The 20,505-nt window shown below is 36.0% G+C and overlaps 1 protein-coding gene across 5 annotated transcripts in view; it reads right to left on the bottom strand.

Moving 5' to 3' along the window:
* Window positions 1–20,505, bottom strand: part of FGF14 (fibroblast growth factor 14) — a 386,590-nt gene that overhangs the window by 78,011 nt on the left and 288,074 nt on the right. For all 5 annotated transcript variants that reach the window (XM_015274265.4, NM_204777.2, XM_025141879.3 and 2 more), the window contains one exon: window positions 15,499–15,602. In XM_015274265.4, the coding sequence (XP_015129751.1) occupies window positions 15,499–15,602 (104 nt within the window). The remainder of the gene's footprint in view (window positions 1–15,498; window positions 15,603–20,505) is intronic.

Genomic DNA, 20,505 nt, shown 5'->3' with positions numbered 1-20,505 from the left:
ATCCTACAAAAGTATTTCTTAACACCCTGATGATCATCAAACATCAAGAATATATGAGCTAAATTTATTTCTAAGGATCTACCTTAAGAAAATATTTCAATTGAGTGATTTTATATTTTTACATAAAATAAGGTTAAGATGGAAACATGCTTAAGAAATACAACTGGGAAAAAAACTATACTCATGGTTTCAAGTCTTCAAAACTAATGTATTTATATATATAGTATATTAACCTTTAAAAATTACATATGTTCTAGTCAATATTTTAATTAATGTAAAAGAATTATGGTTTAAGGTTATAAAGTATCTACCACATATATGTTTATACATATGTTTCCAGAGAAAAAAATCACATTCTAACAAATTTAGGAGAGTCAGCTGCAGACAGGAAACAGGAGACAGGAAATAGCATCATGTAAATGTCAAATATTGTTGCACTGTATTGTTTAATTCTTAGCAAAGAACAAATAGAAGACTCAGTAACACATATTCTTATGTCTTCACATACACACTGTAGAATAAAATATGAAAAACATAAATTCCAAAAACATTTAATTCCATCAACAAATGATCCTCCAAAAATCTTCTCTATTTTTGATAATGGAAAAGTACCATCACCTGTGTAGCAGGTCGTGGTAATGGTATTTAAAGAAAAGAGGAGAAATAAAAGAAAACCTTAATGACAAATTAATAAGGCTTCTATTTATGCTATAGATAGCATACAAGTTTACAAAATAAACCTCTATTCTATAATTTAAAATCAGAAATTATCTTTCAGTTCTCAGCAGTATGAGACATTTACTCACAGGTTTTCTCATCATTTACCTCCAGTAACAGATTTGATTCATCACCCTTTTAATCATGTGGGGCTCCCTAATTTCAAAACAATTTTCACATCAATTTATCTTTTATACCTATGGGGGTTCAAGTGCACTCGTCTACCTCCTCCTGCTAATTGACCTGTTGAGCCACACAGAGATGTGCACTAGAAAACTGCATTAACATTACTATCTTACATTTCCAAGTAAACTGTGCATTTTTATTACAGTTATTTATTTTAAGCTAGTCAGCATCATGCTATGCACTATTGGCTAGGTTATATGGATAGGATATTTTCCCTTTAAAAGATTTTCTTTCCTGCTATAAAGGTCTTCTTCTGAATAGGAATGCAAATGATTATACACTATGGAAAGTATGAAAAACATATCAAAATACTTTTTGTTAAGAGCTTACTAACTCCATGTGTATACATTTAGCTAATTATACTACAGAAGAATGCATTTATCTTTGGCTCTGCCATTCTTATTTAGGGTTATACAGAATGAAAATACATAGCCATCCTTTGTGTTGCAAACAGCAATCTTAATAAACAAACAGAAAATTGGATACTAGAAACTGTTACATATGCACTTTTCCAGGAAAATAATTTGTAGATGAGTTTTGCATAAGCAACTTGCATAATTTTCACTATTTTGACTCCCTCAGGCATGTTGCTTGCAGCCTAATACTCCTGCACATGTAATTCTAACTGCTGAAATTCTGCAGTATTGATTTATCACCATGGTTTCATCACAGTAAAGGGTGCCGTTAATCAGGGAGTACCTTATTTATTTATTTATTTATTTATTGAGAAATTTATGTGATTTTTTCAAATTTCATTAACTTTTTTAGATTTATTTAAGGCATAGTAGGAAAGAAAAAAGAAAACACAAGTATAAGCCAGGTCCTATGATCCTCTTTGAAGATTTGTCTGTTTGTCTGTTTGTTTGAAACTGTCTTTGAATTTTTAATAAAGACATGGTCCAGGACACTTTTTTTTTTTTTTTTCTTCTCTTTCACAAACATTCGTCTTGCCTTTAGATCATTAATTTTCAACATACAGTATGGTTATATGCACAAATTTTCAACAAAAAACCCCATCTGAATATGATATTTAAAGTGAAAGGAAAGGAGTAATAGATGCAAAAAATATATTTTAATTTAATTCCTGGCATGTGTATATGCATGAAGCATTTGAAAATATAGAAAGCAGGAAATATAGCCCAAACAGATGATATGGGAATTCATGTAAAAACCATCAAGAGCATTATTTAAGCACCAAATCAATGCAATCATATAATATACTCTACACACTGTGAGCTACACATAGCAAAAACATTCGAGGAGCTGTACGGGGCTCCTAAGGGCTGGAAGCTCTGACAGGTGAGGACTGGTCTCTCATGGCAGTATGCTTATGACTAGCTTTGGATGTTACTTCATTTGTCAGCATCTTCAAAAAACTCACACATTTTAAAACTGAAATAATGCTTTGGTGTCACATTAGTTTTATTGTACAAAATATAAAGTTATTTAAATATAAATAAATGGAAGCAAATAAGTGCCTTTACTTTTAGCCTAAGATCTGACATTATCATAGCACATTTAAGGCAAAGAGAAAAAAGAGATACTACTAATTATAACGCAAGGAGAGGAAAGAATTTTGTTCATTTCTACTGACATAACTCCTTTCAAACACAGATTTCAGAAGCGCACAAGCGATACCATATATTTAAGTAGAAAGGGCTGTATGTAAGTACAGTTATTTTTCCAGGTGATAGCTAATTTTCAAATCTTTTATGATAATATTAAAAGCTATGGACCCAATCTAACGGCTGTATTAACAGGATTATAGAATCATAGAATGGCTTAGGTTGGAAGAGACCTTGAAGATCATTGAGCTCCAAACCCTCTGCAGTGGGCAGAGTTGCCAGAAATCATGGCCTGGAGTTTGCTACACTACACAGTAGTTCATTTAACTGCTATCCCAAAATCATGTGATTTTTAAATAACAGTATTTTTCAGTTTATATGCTTTATCTTATATCTGAAATTACTATTTATGTCTTATCTTATGTAATTTTATTTTCCTATTCTGCGGAAGTTTAACTCAGAATAGTGTCATATTTAGCAATTTTTTTCCAAGAAGTATGAGGGCATAGTACAAGTTGCATGTTGGCCGTTGACCCTGCTGCTTTGTCTTACATTGGCACAACTGGAAGATTTCCTCTGTCAGGATCAAACTAGTCAGATATGTTGTGCGAGTGGAGTTGTATCTGTGTAGAGATAAGGTGGTTCTACATGACATTACCCTGGGAGAAATTATATCTTAGTACAAGTATTCAGGTAATACAGTTAGCTTACAAAACAGGCTTGAGATAAGCAGTCACCAGAGAAGGAAAAGAGAGATGCAAAAACACTCACTTTAGGCAGTAACTTTGAATGTGAGTTTTTAGCCTATGGCAAACAAACTGTATGAAGAAGGAATACTTGTGTTTTTAATTCACTGTTCTGCCACTGCGTTTGGCTGAAATGGCAAAGAGACAGGATCCTTTTAGAGGATCTACTTAAGAGACATTTCTGGAAAGAGCCTATGGATGAAAAATGCAATTTTGCCACGGTTTAGAGGCAGAAAGTAAGACATTCAACACTTCCGACTGCATGCAAGCTAGCTGAAAAAAATATTTCAGAGATTAAATTCATTCTACCATAAAATTATCTCAAATCATTTGAATCTAGGTCAATCATTCTAGAAGTAGAAGTTATCCAGGTGAGAGAAGGCTCTGTGACTGTATTCAAACCACATCCCATGGCACTGAGTTGAATTTGTTATGATTTTAAGATTTAAGAAAACAATGAGAAATTTTGATACCTATCATCTAACCTTTTCTGATCCCAGGTAAACAACGGTGCACAGAAAGGACTGGGGATTCTGCACAGAGTAGCTTTTACTGTTACATGTTTACATACCTCAAGTCTTTGCTATACACTTAATATATGCTTCCATTACCATGGTCACTTAAATGCTTCTAAATTGCACAGCATCCTAAATACTTTCATTTATTTATTTACTGAAAAAGGAAGATTGCTTACAAGGACTCACACTCAGCTTACGTGGCAATTATAAACATGATTTCATTCCCACAGGCCACGTTCTGTGGGATTCTCAGGTGGAAGCCATTAACAAAATAAGAACTCTCTGTCACTGCGTTATTGGTATTTGCTAGCAATGCTCAGGCTCTGGTTTCACATAGGTTTTTTCAAAGATGCAGCAGTTTCCCCCCTCTCTGAGGCTACTTATAAGCATCAAACTGCTCACGTGTATAGGAATTCCTCTGTTTTATTAGTAGAATATCAGATTACTGATTTAACAACCCATCCTAGAAAAACCTGTCTTCTTCTCAGTACTGATTATTTGAATGTGTATAGCAAAGAAAAATGAATATATTTGCTTATGCTTATATTTGCTTTATCTGTTCACACTGTAAAATAAGCAAATTAGTCCTTTTATGATGTATTTGTTATTGCCTTAATGGATCTAGAGATTTACCTCAGAATAAGCACAATAAGCACAGTATGCCATCCTAATAGGGGTTTATCCAGCAGAGCTTTCTTTCCAGGGCATTCCAATCACAGAGCAGTATCAATTTGACATTAATAGAGAGATACTAATAACAATCTCAAGCATGAGCTAGAAAACCCCCTGCTGCCTACCAGTGAGGGGAATTGAGTTGGAAATCTTGAGAAAAAGCACACCATAAAATGCCAAATAAAATTCCTTTTCTCATCTAGAGATAAAGGAGTTCGGTACTGCTCTAACAAATAGGACTTGACAAAAAGAAAATAGATATGGATGTTTTTCAAGACCTGTTGCTTTGCTGAATGTTAAGAAAAAAAGTTGTTCCATCTTTTTTTGGAAGAAAAAACATCACACATGCACAAACATATTTAGCAAACTTCTGAAGACCCTTTCTTCACATGTCATCCAGGCTGGTTAGGAATTACAAAGAGATGGTAACAACTAAGAAACAAAACAGTTGTCTATTGTTCTCCACATTTTTATGAAGATATTGTTACATATTTTTAAATGCAGAGCTTCCTGCTTTAATTATTGTGGAGCTGTTGAAGCTGGTACAAAGGAGGTCCACAAAGATGTTCCGAGGGCTGGAGCACCTATCCTATGGAGACACACAGAGGGCTGGGCTAGTTCAGCCTGGAGAAGGAAAAGACCTCACTGTGGCCTTCCACAATGGTTTTACTTTAATGTCTGTAATTAAAGTACATATTAATGTATAATTTACACTACTTCTAAGTGTGTGTGTGCAGGGGATGCTTTATGCTACTCCCCCCCCCCCCCCCCCCCCCCACGCCCTTTCATATACAAACTGTACGAGCACAATTAAATGTGTTAAGACTCATGCTCTTATTAAGACCTTATTAAGACCTTATTAAGGTCTCTCACTTTTAGTTCCATGAGATATGAAACAAACAAACAAACAACCCACACTTTGTTGCTGACTCAGGTGATATTTGCACATAACCAACTTTGCTCCCATTTAGTAATCAGCAATTAGCATTGTGAACAGCTATGATTTCACAACTGTTGTCACTATTCCTCCATTCAGTAATATATTAACAGTTACACTTGAGGACTTCTTATATGACTTTACAGTTAACCAAAACAACAACATTTTCCTGAAATGTACATAATTCAACGCTTTCATTCCACAAAACTGTCCAAAAACCTTCTATTACTGTTGGCTCATATTTCTTCTGAAAGGGTTATCAAGGTTATAGAATATTTTCTTTAAGACCAGAACAAGGAACTGGAAATAACGATTTTTAAGGTCTCTTTCAAACAAAGGCACTCATTCTATGATTCTATGATAACAGCAGATGTTCATAGAATCATAGAATCATTTCAGTTGGAAGACACCCTTAAAGGTCACCTAGTCCAATTCCCCCACAACGAACAGGGACAACTACAGCTAGATCTGGTTGCTCAGAGCCTGATCCAGCTAGGTTCGTGCTGTATTTGAGTTTGACCTGATCTATAAACTAATGACGTTGAACATGACTTAACAAAATCTATGACCGTACCGAATTAAAGAACGCTTTGTGTGAGCCTTGTGCCTTGTTTGTATCTAACAGCTCAGCAACCCTGCCTTTACCTGCCAGGGTAATTCCAACAGTTTCTAGTGTGGTTGTTTTCACCTTGAGTAGTTTCAGACACAATATACTAATGAGACTGTTTTCATACTATTGGTAGTATAGAAAGTGAACCTAATATGATTAGGTTCAGTCATCCTAATTTATTCTGCTGTCCCCATTTTTTTTTTCCTCAATGACATATTTATATATCCAAAGCTATGAATCAAACAGTATTTTAGACAGTGTCTTACTATTTTTCAAATCCTCTACAGAGCAGTTATCTCCATATAATAATCTCTGGAAATCAAAGCTCAACTGAACTATCTTCTCCTCCACTCATGTCAGTTGAGGAAAAGCAGCTTTCCCAAGTCTGAGTAGGATGGCACAGGACAAGATGCTGTCAGCTGTAAAAGATATAGTGAAATTTCCACAAGTATATATCAATTTTATCTCTTATTTTTTTTCCAGTGGCTATTCTACAGCCATCCTCAATGCTCAAATGAATGCTAAATGGGTAATAGAATTGCCTCAGTTCATGTTTCTGAAGTTGTTGCTTCCAGTGCCCGAAAGGCTGATTCTTTCATCTCCTTCGCTGCTGGTGCCAACAGATACTTGAAAATGAAGAGACAAGGGCACACTCTCGATCTTCAAATGTCAAGAAAAAAACAGTCAAAGCAGTCCCCTTCATGAACAATATAAGTGTTGAAAAAGAATATTAAATGTTGTCTCCTGCTATCTTTTCCTAAGCCTTAAAAGTTCTCCAGAGAAAAAGAAAAAAAAAAAGGGGGGGGGAAACAAATGCACGTGGTATATACATTGAAATTAAATATACTTTTTGCTAGCAACATTCGGATGTTGAATTCCGCTCTCGAGGAGAAGTGGAGAGGGAGGCGCCAATCTCTTCTCCCTGGTAACCAATGATAGAATGCAAGGGAACAGCACAAAATTGTGCCAGTGGATACTCAGGCTGGATATTAGGAAAAGCTGCTTTACAGTGAGGGTGGTGAAACACTGGAACAGGCTTCCTAGAGAAGTCATTAGTGCCCCATGCCTGTCAATGTTCAACAGACACTTTGATAATGCCATCATTAATGTGCTTGAACTTTTGGTTAGCCCTGAAGGCATCAGACAGCTGGATGAGATGATTTTTGTTGGTCCCTTCCAACTGAATTATTCTATTTTATTCTATAGAGAGATTCTCCCTGCTATAACTTGTTAAAGAAGAAAGTGAATTAGGATGATACTTACACTGACACAAATTCTTCTGGTACCTACTGGAGTAAAGACACATACTTTCAGATTCCACTGGAAGTAATGGAAAAATTTCTACCAAATCTAACAAATTATTCTATCCCATTATAAAAAGAAAAGTAATTCTTATGAAAGTATGAAATTACTACTGCTGCTGAGTTCTGAGAGAATACATTTTTCTGTTCATATCTCCCTGAGAACATCAATGATTTATAGAACTTGAAGATTATTCTTATCAGTTACATTTTACTTTTTTTGTGTGACCAGTCTGTCCTCACATTATTGCAGTAATATGTACCTTGCTCTTCTCTTAGCAGGGAATGTTCAGATATATTCTAGTTTAAAAAAAAAAAAAATTGCTTTATCACCATCAGGTTTAATTTTTAATTAAAATATTATAAAAACATTTTAAAAACCCTACCTTTTGGAAATAAAGCTATAGTAGTAGCAATACTAATACTTAGAAAATGAATAAAGAAACCCTTATACTTCCACATACCCTTAATATCTTCTAAGCTACCTTTAGGAGCTGATCTTTTCATAATATTATTCGCTTTGTTGATGATTTGGACTGTGTTTGATTTTGGCCTGTAGCCTGAATGGCAATGTGACAGGGTATAACTACTTAGGGAACATCAGTCATAACATGGAAGTCAGATGCTGGCCAAGAGGGACATGAAAAAGTGAACTTATTATGTTTTTGAAATGTTGGCTATATTTTGGTTTTTTGCCTGTGGTATAAAACCCTTTTTTGTTCCAGTGGCATAAAATCCTTTCTCTTTCTTTTTTTAAAATTCATCAGCTGTTAGGCAATTCTGCAATAAGTAAACAATTCCATGGTGAATTAGGCAATCACATCTCCTTTGTAGAAAACTCTAGGTCTTTAGCTGAGTACATCTGCAAAGCTAAAACTACTGATGTTTCATTTTCATGTTGAAACACACTGTTTTCAGACTCGCAGCCTCAACCACACAAGAGATTGAGCAGTGTAATGTAAATGTTTGGCAATGCTGAAGAAGCTCTACCATCTTATTAATAAGCCAAAGCTATCTGTAACATCACGTGTTATTGGAAAAAGAAATCCACAGGTGCACAGACGCAATTAAGTCTTCAGCTTTTCAGTTACTTTTCAGTACAGAATTTTCCTGCAGATCCTGCATATTAAGTCCAGAGATTTGTGTTTTGCCAGATAGTGATTCCATGTCACCTTTTATAACAAAACGTTTAGTGACAAATATATCAGTAGAACAGAACGTAGAGAACATTCATAACTGAATTCAAATATGATGAGGTGAATCACCTTCCCACCCCTACTCCAAAGCTTTCAGTGTAGAATTCAGGTTTGACTGCTTATTTTCTACAGATTTATAATTCCTCTTCAGATGCCCTCAGGGGGAGACAGTATTTCCCTAGGGCTGTAATTGTATTCTGCTAAAAAACAAGAATCCTTGTCAAGTCAACAGGAGTCAGTCAAGACTGGTTCTCATCTGACAGTGAATAGAATATGTTGAATGAACACTGCAAACAAACCTCAACAGTTTAACCCTTGCAAGAGGGATTTTTAAAAGTGCTCAGTTATTGCCTGCTACTGACACAGTCAACATACGCAGACATATTAATAATCTCACACTTGAGACAACAGCTTCTTAATAGGATGTGATTGGCACCTTTCAAGCTTCTTGAAGATAATGAATGCTTACAAAGCTTTCCTTAATTACATAGGTAAATACAATGTTTTCCTCTTTTATGGGATATATTATACTTTAATATTATGGGATACAAATTGAATATTCTGATCCAGGTAGTTGAAAGTTTAAGAAAAAATTATAAAAGTGAAAATTCAACTGATTATTTCATGTTGGCAAGATAGTACAGAACTTTTCTTGGATAATGAAAGCAGAATTTTGCTTACCTAAGGCCATTCTTCAGCCCACCACAAACATTTTGGAAACAGACTTTATATTTAAAAAGTCACAATTAATTCACATTCAGCTATCTTGATGTATAGACATATATCTTTTAGAAACAGACCTGAATAACAGAAGTTACCTTAGCTGTTCAGCAACATCAGTGATAGACAGCTCCACTTATGTCTAATCTACTCCATACTGTTTGTTTTTATTTCTTACCTAGAAATGTTGAACATTCAGTGAGAAGTCTTAATTACATCAAATGTATTCTGGAAAGAATATCAACTTACCATAAATCCATCTACAACTGTCTTCCATATTTTAAATATTAATTAACTAATAATGGAAATATGTAGTAGGTTTTGATGTTCTAAAATTTGAGAGATTTTAAATCTTTGATTAAATAGTAATTAATGGAAAATCAGAAATGTTGAATATGATCTTTTTGATAGACTTGTGTAGTGACAATTACTATGGAAGTAAAAGAATAAAAATAGGGACATGGTACACATCATTTAGCATTTGGGATTACAGGCAACTCTGGACACCTAAACTGAGGATAAAGAACCATCCAGAAAAGTGCAGTTGTATTTCTGTAACAAAACAAACATTGGCCAAAAGTACAGAGAGGTTACCATGAGAAACAAGAAATGCTAGAAGCATAAAATTGACAGACTAGATTAGGCTGCTGGTCCATCAAGCCCATGCTCAGCCTTCGGCTGTGACAATTGCAAAATAACTCAGAAGCAAACCTCCTTCAGTGCATCTACAGGAAAGGATGCCATATATTGAAGAAAGCATTCCTCTTGATCCTTGTGGCCATCGCCTTATTTCCTGAAGCATGAGATTAGATGGCCCTCATTTTAGCATACAGATACTATTCTTTGTCATAAAATTATTAATTGAAAAATATCCAACTGCAGCTGCTTAGTCTTTAATCTTCCATTCTTTGACATGAAATTTGGACAAGTTGCTTTTTAACCTTCAGGATTTACTTCATTGCACATTTCTGTAATCTTAGGGATTATCAAGAGATTATTGCATGTGCACACGAGGGATTAACACAGAAAAGGAAAAGTAATATTTTAAGCAAATATTAAAGTTTTTCTTACAAATAAAAAATTGGGAACAATCCTGTCAAGGATACTGTGGACCTCAATGAACAGGACATAAATATTTGGTTTAAACGTTAAGAAACATTACCACAAGTTTTCAGTCAAATGGTGTTATTAACCCCAATATAGTGTCTAAATGGTAACAGTAAGAGAGCTGCCAGGGATAGAGCTAACATAAAATACTGTTGCAGTTCTAGTAATCTCTGTTGTATATGAAAAGTAGCATACTTCTACTACATAAATACTATGAACAGTAGTTCAAATAGTAACCACTTCCACATCCTAAACATTCAGAGAGTAACAAATATAAGCATCAGACTCTTCCACAGTGGTGATATCATCATAAGCTTGTCTACAGCTCTGTTCTGCTCAACTGTGCTAATAAATATATTAGCAATTTGCTGTATTTATTTTTGGCAGGCAACTTGAGAGACAAATTACCTATCTCCAAACACAGATATAAAAAAGCATAAACCATGTAGACACTTTCCTCCTCCCTGTTCCTTCTGGAACACACTGAACCTTCTTTCACCACTCAAGCACTGTGTCCCAAGTTACAGAGGAATATATTCCCTCAAATGTGCTTTTTAATCTCCTCTCTATGAAACTTTTGTTATATGAGGCAAGTACAGATCACTTTCTGACACAATTTGCTATCCCTGAATTTCTGTTTTAAAAAAGAAACATTGCCATTACAGTCATCTATCTATTTGCCTTTTTTTTTAATTTTAATTCTGTGAATTAGTTGAAAAAAAAAAATCTTACACAAATGTGGCAGAATAAAATATGATAAAAACAAGCAACTCTGAAACTGGCAAAAAGAACCATAAAAATAATTAAAAACAAAGCAAGAAGACATTGCTAATCTGCATACAACAATCTACCAGCAGAACTGGTCTCTATCACTGTACCTTTATTTTCCTCTTATTAAACACCTCATATCAGAGGAAGATGGATCACACATAATACCTTTCCAGTCAGCACTACTGCTTAATTAGTGAAGCTTGTGATAAAAGTAATTGAGCTGGTGTTTCCAGTTTATGAAATGAGGCACTAAAATGTAAAATATTCTCACAAGCTACAGGTTTTATATATTGTGAATGCAAAAAGGGACGCTGAAACATTCTCAGAAGAGCTACACAGCGCTTTGATCTCAACATACACAATACAAATAGCACTTAATCTACAGCTCACACTTCCATTTTTGGAAATGCTTATAATTAGTAATCACAGAATCGCAGAATTGTAGGAGCTGGAAGGGACCTCTAGAGATCATGAAGTCCAACCCCCCTGCAAAGCAAGCCCCCTAGACCAGGTTGCACAGGTAGGTGTCCAGGCAGGTCTTGAAAATCTCCAGAGAAGGTGACTCCACAACCCCTTGGGCAGCCTGTGCCAGTGCTCCGTCACCCTCGCTGTGAAGAAGTTCTTATGCACATCTGTGTGGAACTTCCTATGCTTCAGTTTGTGTCTGTTTCCCCTTGTCCTATCGCCACACATCACTGAAAAATGTCTGGCCTTGTCCCTTTGCCTCCTGCACCTTAGATATTTACAGAAATTGATCAGATTCCCTCTGATTCTTCTTTTCCCAGGTCTTTCAGCCTTTCTTCGTAAGAGAGGTGCTCCAGGCCCTTTATCATATTCAAGTCCCTCCACTGGACTCTTCCCTTTTTGTACTGAGGAGCCCAGAGCCGGTCACAGTACTCCCGGTGAGGCCACACCAGGGCAGAGCAGAAGGGGATAACTACCTCCCTTGACCGGCTGGCCATGCTCTTTTTAATGCACCCCAGGATGCCATTGGCCTTCTTGGCCAGCAGGGCACACTGCTGGCTCATGGCCAACCTGTTGTTCACCAGGACACCCAGGTCCTTCTCTGCAGAGCTCCTCCGCAGCAGGTCATCCCCTAACCTGTACTGGTACGTGTGGTTGTTCTGCCATAGGTGCAAGACTCTACACTTGCTTTTGTTATACCCCATCCAGTTCCTCTCTGCCCAACTATCCAGCCTGTCCAGGTCTTGCTGAATGGCAGCACAGCCTTCTGGTGTGTCAGCCATTCCTCACAGCTTCGTATCATCAGCAAACCTGCTGAGGGTGGACACTATCCTCTCATCAAAGTCACTGATGAAGATAGTGAACAAGACCAGATCCAGCACCGACCCCTGGGGAACACTGCTAAAGGCAGACCTCCAACTGGACTCAGTGCCACTGCTCACAACTCTCTTAGATTGGCCAGTCAGTCAGTTCTTAATCCAGTTCACCGTCCATTCATCTATCCCACACTTCCTCATTTTCATTATAAGGATGGTGTGGGAGACAGTATCAAATGCCGTGCTGAAATCAAGGTAGACTACATCCACTGCTCTCTCTCCATCCACCCAGCCAGTGATGACATCACAGAAAGCTACCGAGTTGGTTGAGCATGACCTGCTCCTGGTGAACCCATGTTGACTTTTCCTGATAACCTTCTTCTCTTTCAACTGCCTGGAGATGGCATCCAGAACAAGCTGTTCCATCACCTTCCCAGGGACAGAGGTGAGGCTGACTGGCTTGTAGCTCCCCAGATCCTCCTTCTAGTCCTTTTTGAAGACTGGAGTGACATTGGCTACACTCCAGCCCTCAAGCACCTCTCCCATTCTCCAAGACCTCCCAGAGATGATAGAGAGCAGTTCAGTAATCACCTCTGCTAGCTATATGCTTTCATATATTTAAATATATGAAAAATTTAAGAAGCACTCCCATTATTTGGCACGTACTTCAGTGATGGTAGAGGGCATACCAAACTTAGTTTGAGAAAACCTTTTTCTCCCAGCCACCCCTAAATAGCCAAGGGGAAAACACATAATATACTGTTTCTGCATTGCACATGCAGTAGATACACCACAGTGACCAAGAATCAAGGGCGGCACTAATAGAAAGTGGCTGGATAAAAACATTTTTTTCTGCAAAGGACAGTATTTAGAACATTCTGCATGCAGCATTTCTTCATCTTGATCCTTGGGGAGAAGGCTCTTTTCTCTCTCATGCTTTGTCTTCTTATTTTCAAATGTGTTAGTCTCTATGCTGAAAGCAGACAATTATGGAGATGAAAATATATTATCAACATTACCAATAATTAATATGAAACAATCGAACCTGCATTACGGGAAATGACTGCCTTTAAATCTGCATTAAATTCCAGAATATTACTACATTTCATCTTTGACAAAAGTATAAGTTGAAAACCATTTTGTAGAAATACTAAAGCTCAAGGTTTCCACTCAGTTTTCTGATGTGCCACTTCTCTTTGTCAGCTAATGATCCACTCATCTTTTTATTCTCTGCACAAGGAATACAAAGCAGTACATCCCCAAAATATTAATTTTCTTACCTCACACAAGGTAAAATGATAGTTTGAGACAATTTCCCAAGAAATCTTTACATGAAATACATTAAAAACATTAAAAAAAAAAAAAAAAACTAAAATCACAGGACAAAGTTCCGAAGTTCCTAACAGGTTTCCAGTAACCACAGGAATATAAAAAGTCACCAAGCACAAAAGACTTACTACCAGTGGCAATGAGAAATATGCAATCCCACAAAATATTACACGTGGATTGCATTTTTAACTTACATAACCTCTCATTTATATCCACAAGACTATTCACAAACTAAATAATCTGTGTTGTTTAAAAAGACATAGGAAAAAGGCAATTCAGATTCCCACTGGTGTCGCAAGAAATACCTTGTATGGTCTCAGGATGTTTGACAGGTCTGTTTCATGTCCTTTCCCTTCCCCAGATGGCACCATTCATTTAACTTAGGTCATTTTCAGAAAAATACATATGCATGGAAATCACCAGAAATTTTTCAGAGTCTCTCCTAGAGCAGAACGACCCACCAGGAAATTGATACACTTTCTGAAATTCACAGTACTTTTTGAAGGGAGGAGAACTTATTTCAGAAAGCACTGGACAGGGATATAGATGTACCAACATGTAACATGTAACAAAGTACTGTTCATCATACTGAAAAGAACTCCCCACAAAGAACTGGGAAGTCAGTAATCCCCTAACACTACCAGCTTTATATTTTATTTTCTAGACTTCCTCCTTCTGACAGAAAATACTGAATGTCATATGATGTTTTCTTGTGATAGATTTTTTTATTATTATTGTTTTGAACAGAACTAAAAAAAAACGTTTTACATCATGCCAGTGGAGTTTCCAACAGATCTCTTATAAGCAGCAATTTTCTCTTTGTCTTGACATTGACATTCAAGATTAGTTCCATTTTTCCCCCTAATGAGGTTTTCCAAGACAATTGTATTTTTGAAACAAACAGAATACTTTCCCTGAGGGCATGAGAAACTTAATCTGTCCAATTTCCTTTCAATGGATATTGAAAACAAAGCAGTGTATTGTAACTCAGTGGGAAATTAAGAATTATGTGACGCAAGAAATGGAAAAAATACTATTAAAATAAATTTGACATAGAGGGCAATAAAAAATAGTAATGAAAAATCCTTTAAGTCACCTTCTTAAGCCTTGACAGAACTGCCTGCTCCTATTAAAGTTTGTCCATCTTTAAAGGAGGTTAAGATGCTAATTTACACAAAATTGAGGATTTCTATATTCATAACAAACTGACTGATTAGCATTAAATCTTTTGGAATATCCTAAATAAACAGAGGCCTTTCCAATCACTTTATACAGCAATGTGGCTTATGACTCAAAAGAATTTTTCTTGTACTTTGATCACTTTACAAAGATTCTGTTCTTCACATTGTTTCTGATAGCTGACATTAAAAATTCCATAGTGCTAAGCACACAGAACATTATGATAAACTTAAGGCTATAAATGACTTTTATATTGAATTTATAATTATTGTCTTATCAATAAACCTAACTCTTCAACTTCAGCTTCTGGATTCTGAACAACAACTCTGAAAGAAAATAACTGCACGTCTTTATTTGCATTTTCTGGAGAATTTAATTGAAAATAATAATCTCTATAGTATATTGCACACAACCAGTATAGCCTACCAGGAAATATGTGTTCTACTAACACATATACTCTCATATACAGTATACAGTGTTTTCTACTACATATCATTTATAGATATGTTGCATGTATACATGAGTACACAGGTGGGTGTATATGTATATGTATAAATAAAAAATACAGACATTACAGTACTTCTTACAGGGGACCAAACATCCACATTCCAGTATAGATTTCATCTTCAGCTCTGCCTGTAACAGAGTTCAGAAAGGTACTTACTGATGTGTAGAGGAAACCTTCATTATTTAGGGCTATGTACAACCCAGTCTTTACACCCTGGATAGCAACAACTCGAAGTCCCACTGGTATAAGGTTGAATAACGCTGTGAAGAGAAAACATGACCAGATATGAATATACTATGGTTATTAAAATATCTTAATGAACAGCATTAAGAAATACAGCTACTTCTTTTGGTTCTTTTTTTCTGATTTTGAGATTTAGCTAATTCAGGAAGTCTTGTTACTAGTAAAGTTAACCTTTAAAATTAAAGCCTGAGTGTCTATGTAGTAGTAATTCCTGCAACACACAGTATTAGGCATAAGCGTTAACTAGCAAATACAAAGCACTGCAGACACAAGTACATCAGATAATCTCAAAATAATCAAAGAGCCCAACATTTTCTTCACCAGTATAAACTGATCATAAAGGCAATACTCAAGAGATAACCTGCAGAACACGTATCTTCTGATTCAGACAAGTAGGTTTATATTTTCTTACATATTTTTATTTTACTTGATTAAGATGAACTCTTGCTATGATTGGTTTCAAGGGGTCCCTGGTTTCAAATCTGAAGAAAATTATTTGGTTTTGTAAATTATGTATTTTCTTCAAGCCTCGGGTAATGGTAGATTCTTGTCCTAGTTCAGGAAAGCACTGAAATATGTGTTTGACTATAAAAGTGCATAAATCTTATTGAGATGAATACAGAACATGTTCAAAGGCTCAAGATCTGGAAAAACATGATTTTAACTAAAAAACAACTAATAGCAGATACCTTAGCAATGATATATACCTCTCTCTGCAACAACAAAAGAAGGCTCAGCTTTGACTAGTTTGAAAAAGATCAGTGTGAAGAGGAGAAGGGTACTATTCTCACAACAGCAACAGAAAAAGAAAAGTAAAATACATAAAAAAAATTACTTCCAATATATAAATTTTATATTAAACTAGTTGTTTAATAGCAGAAAAACAACCAATCTGTTCCCCTGAAAAATCATAGGAAGGTTTGGATTGGAAGGTACTTTTAAAGATCACCTAATTCCAAGATCTCTGCCATAGGTAACTTCTACTAGACCGAGCTACCCCATCCAGCCTGGCTTTGAACTCTTCCAGGATGGGGCATCAACAGCTTCTCTGCGCAACCTGTTGCAGTGCCTCACCACCTTCATAATAAAGAATTTCTTCCTTATATCTAATGTAAATCTACCTTCTGTTAGTTTAAAACAGTTTCTGCTTTTTCTGTCACTGCACTCCCTGATAACAAATACCTATCCAGGAAGGCTTCTTTCTATAAGGTCTGCCCGGAACCTTCAAACCAAGTAAGTCCAACTCAACCTGTCTTTGTAGGAGAGGTGCTCCAGCTCTCTGATCATTTCCTTGGCCCTCATCTGGACCTGCTCCAACAGCTCCATGTCCTTCAGGTGGTGGGGGCCCTAGGACTGGATGCAGTACACCAGATGGGGCTTCATGAGAGCAGAACAGAGGAGACAAATCACCTCCCTCACCCTGCTAGCTGCACTTTTTTTGATACAGCTTAGTATAATGTTAGCTTTCTGGGCTTCAAGTGCAGTACAAAAACAGGACCCTAAATGGTATTTCCAATTCAGAACTAGAAGCACAGCCAAAAGATTACAAGATTCCTCAAAGATCCCTTTAGAAGAGCTCCACTGCCCACTGTATTCATTAAAAATACCAGTGTTCAGCAGATAAGACACAGCTCAATTTTTATTTTACGAATTATGGCAGCAAACACACCTATACTAAATTTACTGACTTGTTTAAGGAAAATGAATGCAAAGTACACATCAGTCCCCGAAGAAAAGATCTGGATGTACCAGAGTTCATGTGAAGCAGTTTTCCACTGTGGATGAGTCATGGATTTAAAAATACTTGGATGATAACCAAAAGCACAACTTTTATGTTCAGTATGGGCATAGGTATTCATGGTTGTACAAAGCCATGTTTCAGGAACACAGTAATATCTAGAGTGAATTCTTCAAAATTTAGTTGTGACCATAATGCATAGACTACGAGGCTGCTTGTAATTAGAGTGGAAGTGGCAAAGCCCAAATGAAGAGAAAAAGGGCAGTGAATTTGCAGTGAATGAGCACATTTTCATAAGATACGAAAACACCTGGTTGGTCCCAAGGTATAAAGTTAGTTTATGATGAAGCTGATCAAATCTTTAGAAGTGAAAAAAAAAAAAAAAAAAAGTGGGTTGCCTGTTAGAATTTAAAGATAGAAGCAGATGTAAAAACAAACAAACAAACAAACAAAAAAACAGCTTTTCTTCAAAAATAACATCTTCTGCAATATCCTCATAAAGAAAAAGGATCTAGAATCACAGAATCATATGTATCATTAGACCTTTATATGAAAACATAGAGCCAGTATAAAGCTAAGAATTGTTGTAGTAAAGCAATTCCTACAGATGTAAAAAGAAAGGGGTGTGGAAGAACAGAAAACAAAGTTATGGATTTACAAAGAAGAATAGAGGAGATGACTTCAGATAAGAAGTAACACTAATATGTAGTATTATCATTTCAGTAGTTTCTGGAAGTTTCAGTCATTTTAGGATCTTATTGGGCTGGTCTGTATAAAAATACAGTATACAGAAAAGTCTTCCTCTCTAACCTATAAAAGATAAATCAGTGAAATATGACAATAACAGACAAGATATCCTATGATTGTATAGTCTAAACACCACATGACTTGAGATATTTCATATATTCAAGTATAATTAGGATGTTGTTTTTTTTAAATAGCCAACGCCCTCAAATGAAACAATGTCAGAAACAACAAAACATTTATCCTGGACGATGAGTCTGTCACAGAAAAACTAAAGGGAATCAGGGCTTTTTACTCAGGCTAAAGGGACTGAAAAATAAATGAAAAAGAAATGGAGAGACAGGTAGCTAATTTTGTTTTCTTTCAAGAAGAAAAGAAATTCCAGGAGGAAACCTGGATGCAAACAACCTACTAGAGAAAGGGCAGCAAATATTCTGAGGAAGGAAAATCAAGTAATGTTTGTATGAGGAAAAAAAGGTAAATGCAAAAAGCAAGTAATTCATGACAAACTGCTAATGAAAAATAGCCCCAAATTACAGTGCTTCAATCAAAAGTTGTGGAACATAAATTTCATTTACTGCATTACCAATAAAAATAAAATGGCAGAATTAGGAAAAAAACAAAAACAAAAACAACCATTGAAGGAAAATTAGAGGCCTGTAACATAGCAATGTTTTATACGATCTATAAAATTAATGGAACATCTTATAGCTGCTAGTGAATTTAGAAAGCATTGAGGAGGGCACATAATGTATCTTTCACTGCCACCAAGTATTAATGAGATGTTGTCAGAGTTGCTGTAGTTAGTGCAAGACCATAAAATTTTATGGTGGGATCTGAATTACTGTAATTCTGCACATACTGAATATTCAGTACCTACTAAAAATCTTTCAGACTTCAGTGAGAGTAGGGAGGCTAGTCTACAATTGATTCATAAATGTTCAGTGATACACTTCATACTGAGATCAGCAAAACACACACCAGTAATGCACAGCATGTGATTTTTACTTGCTGAAGTTGGCCAAAGGAAAATCAATTTCCTCAAGAACATGGCTGTGCAGTACTATTTAGTGAGCAGGACTTCCACACCCAATTGCAAATTTAAAACCCACCTAAGATTTTCTTGTGTTATCCCCCATTCTAATAAAATTCTGCTTCATAAAAGTTGAAAGCCGTTTCCAGAGTTTGTCGGCATATCAGGCCTACACAGCCAAAGTTACACCCTTAACTGACTGGTGGTGAAAAATAACCATGCCGCTAACTTCTACCTGTCTTTAAAACAGTGATCCAAACCCAAAAATAACTGGGAAGTTTGGTCACTGAACATCTCAGTTGTCCTAAATCTAGCCCAATCTGTCCATAAATTAGCTGAGAGAGAACATTCTTCAACAGCCTAGTGCTCAGTTCTCCTGTGTTTCATGTTTAAGTATAGACATAGACACTGGTAAATCCATCAGCAAATAAGAGGTGGGATCATTAGGAAATCAAGGGAACAAATTGACAGAAATGGTGTGAGTAAAACCCTTCATTCTCTGCAGCTCTGAGCCTGTGAACACTGCATTACTTTCTTTTGCATTCCATCTAAACCATGACTATAAACAATTGATTTTTTTCCCTTTCCTAAGCCTCCAATGCTATTCCCATTACATATAAGATCAGAACAAGGGGGTGGGAGGAAGTTAATTGCAACAATTTCCCAAAAAAGCGAATTTTTATTGTTACACATTTAGGTATCATGAGAAAGGTTTGCTGGGCTAAATTTGAGTTGGATTCTAAACTTCCAAAATTTTTAGCCAAAGTTATAGTTAAAATCCACTTTTTGATAAGTAGTAGCTCCTTCCTTTTGTTGAGCAAAACAGAAACCCAGCACATTTCTCTTTCCCACTTCTTTTTTTCTGTATATTTATCACAGTATATTAACTTTAGATCTGAAATGCCTGAAATCAGATATTTTGATGTCCCTGTGAAAGTCTATTTAGCTGGCTTGCAGCTACATAAAAAATTGCCTTTATAGATTACTGTTTTTCTTAAGAAACTTGCTAGAAACCAATTGCATAAGGCTACTTGCTCTCTGTTCTGTATGTGCATTACCCTGGTATCATTTAAGAAAACTTCCCACAGGACTAAATCTGCAGTCAGATCAAGGCAGCTATCTCTCTAATTTATTTCCATCTACAGGCCCACAGGCAAAAACTATGATTCCACTAGAACATCTTTTAGGCTGATAATGACTATGGGGAGGTTGATATTCAGAGATCTGCCAATAATTTCTGGTGGAGAAACACATTCTACCTGACTGATGTAATACAAGATGTTATTAAAATGTGCTTTTTAGCAAGGCTGAACATGGCCTCCATTGATCTTGTCATATTGACTAGGATTATACCAGTGGGAGAAATGGGCTTACCCTAATTCCTAAAGGTAGTATTAAATAGACA

This window comes from Gallus gallus, chromosome 1, assembly GCF_016699485.2.
Source record: "Gallus gallus isolate bGalGal1 chromosome 1, bGalGal1.mat.broiler.GRCg7b, whole genome shotgun sequence".
In the NCBI taxonomy this organism is placed as follows: Eukaryota; Metazoa; Chordata; class Aves; order Galliformes; family Phasianidae; genus Gallus; species Gallus gallus.
The sequence above is the reverse complement of the archived record's forward strand: the minus strand, read 5'-3'. Positions and strand labels throughout refer to the sequence as shown.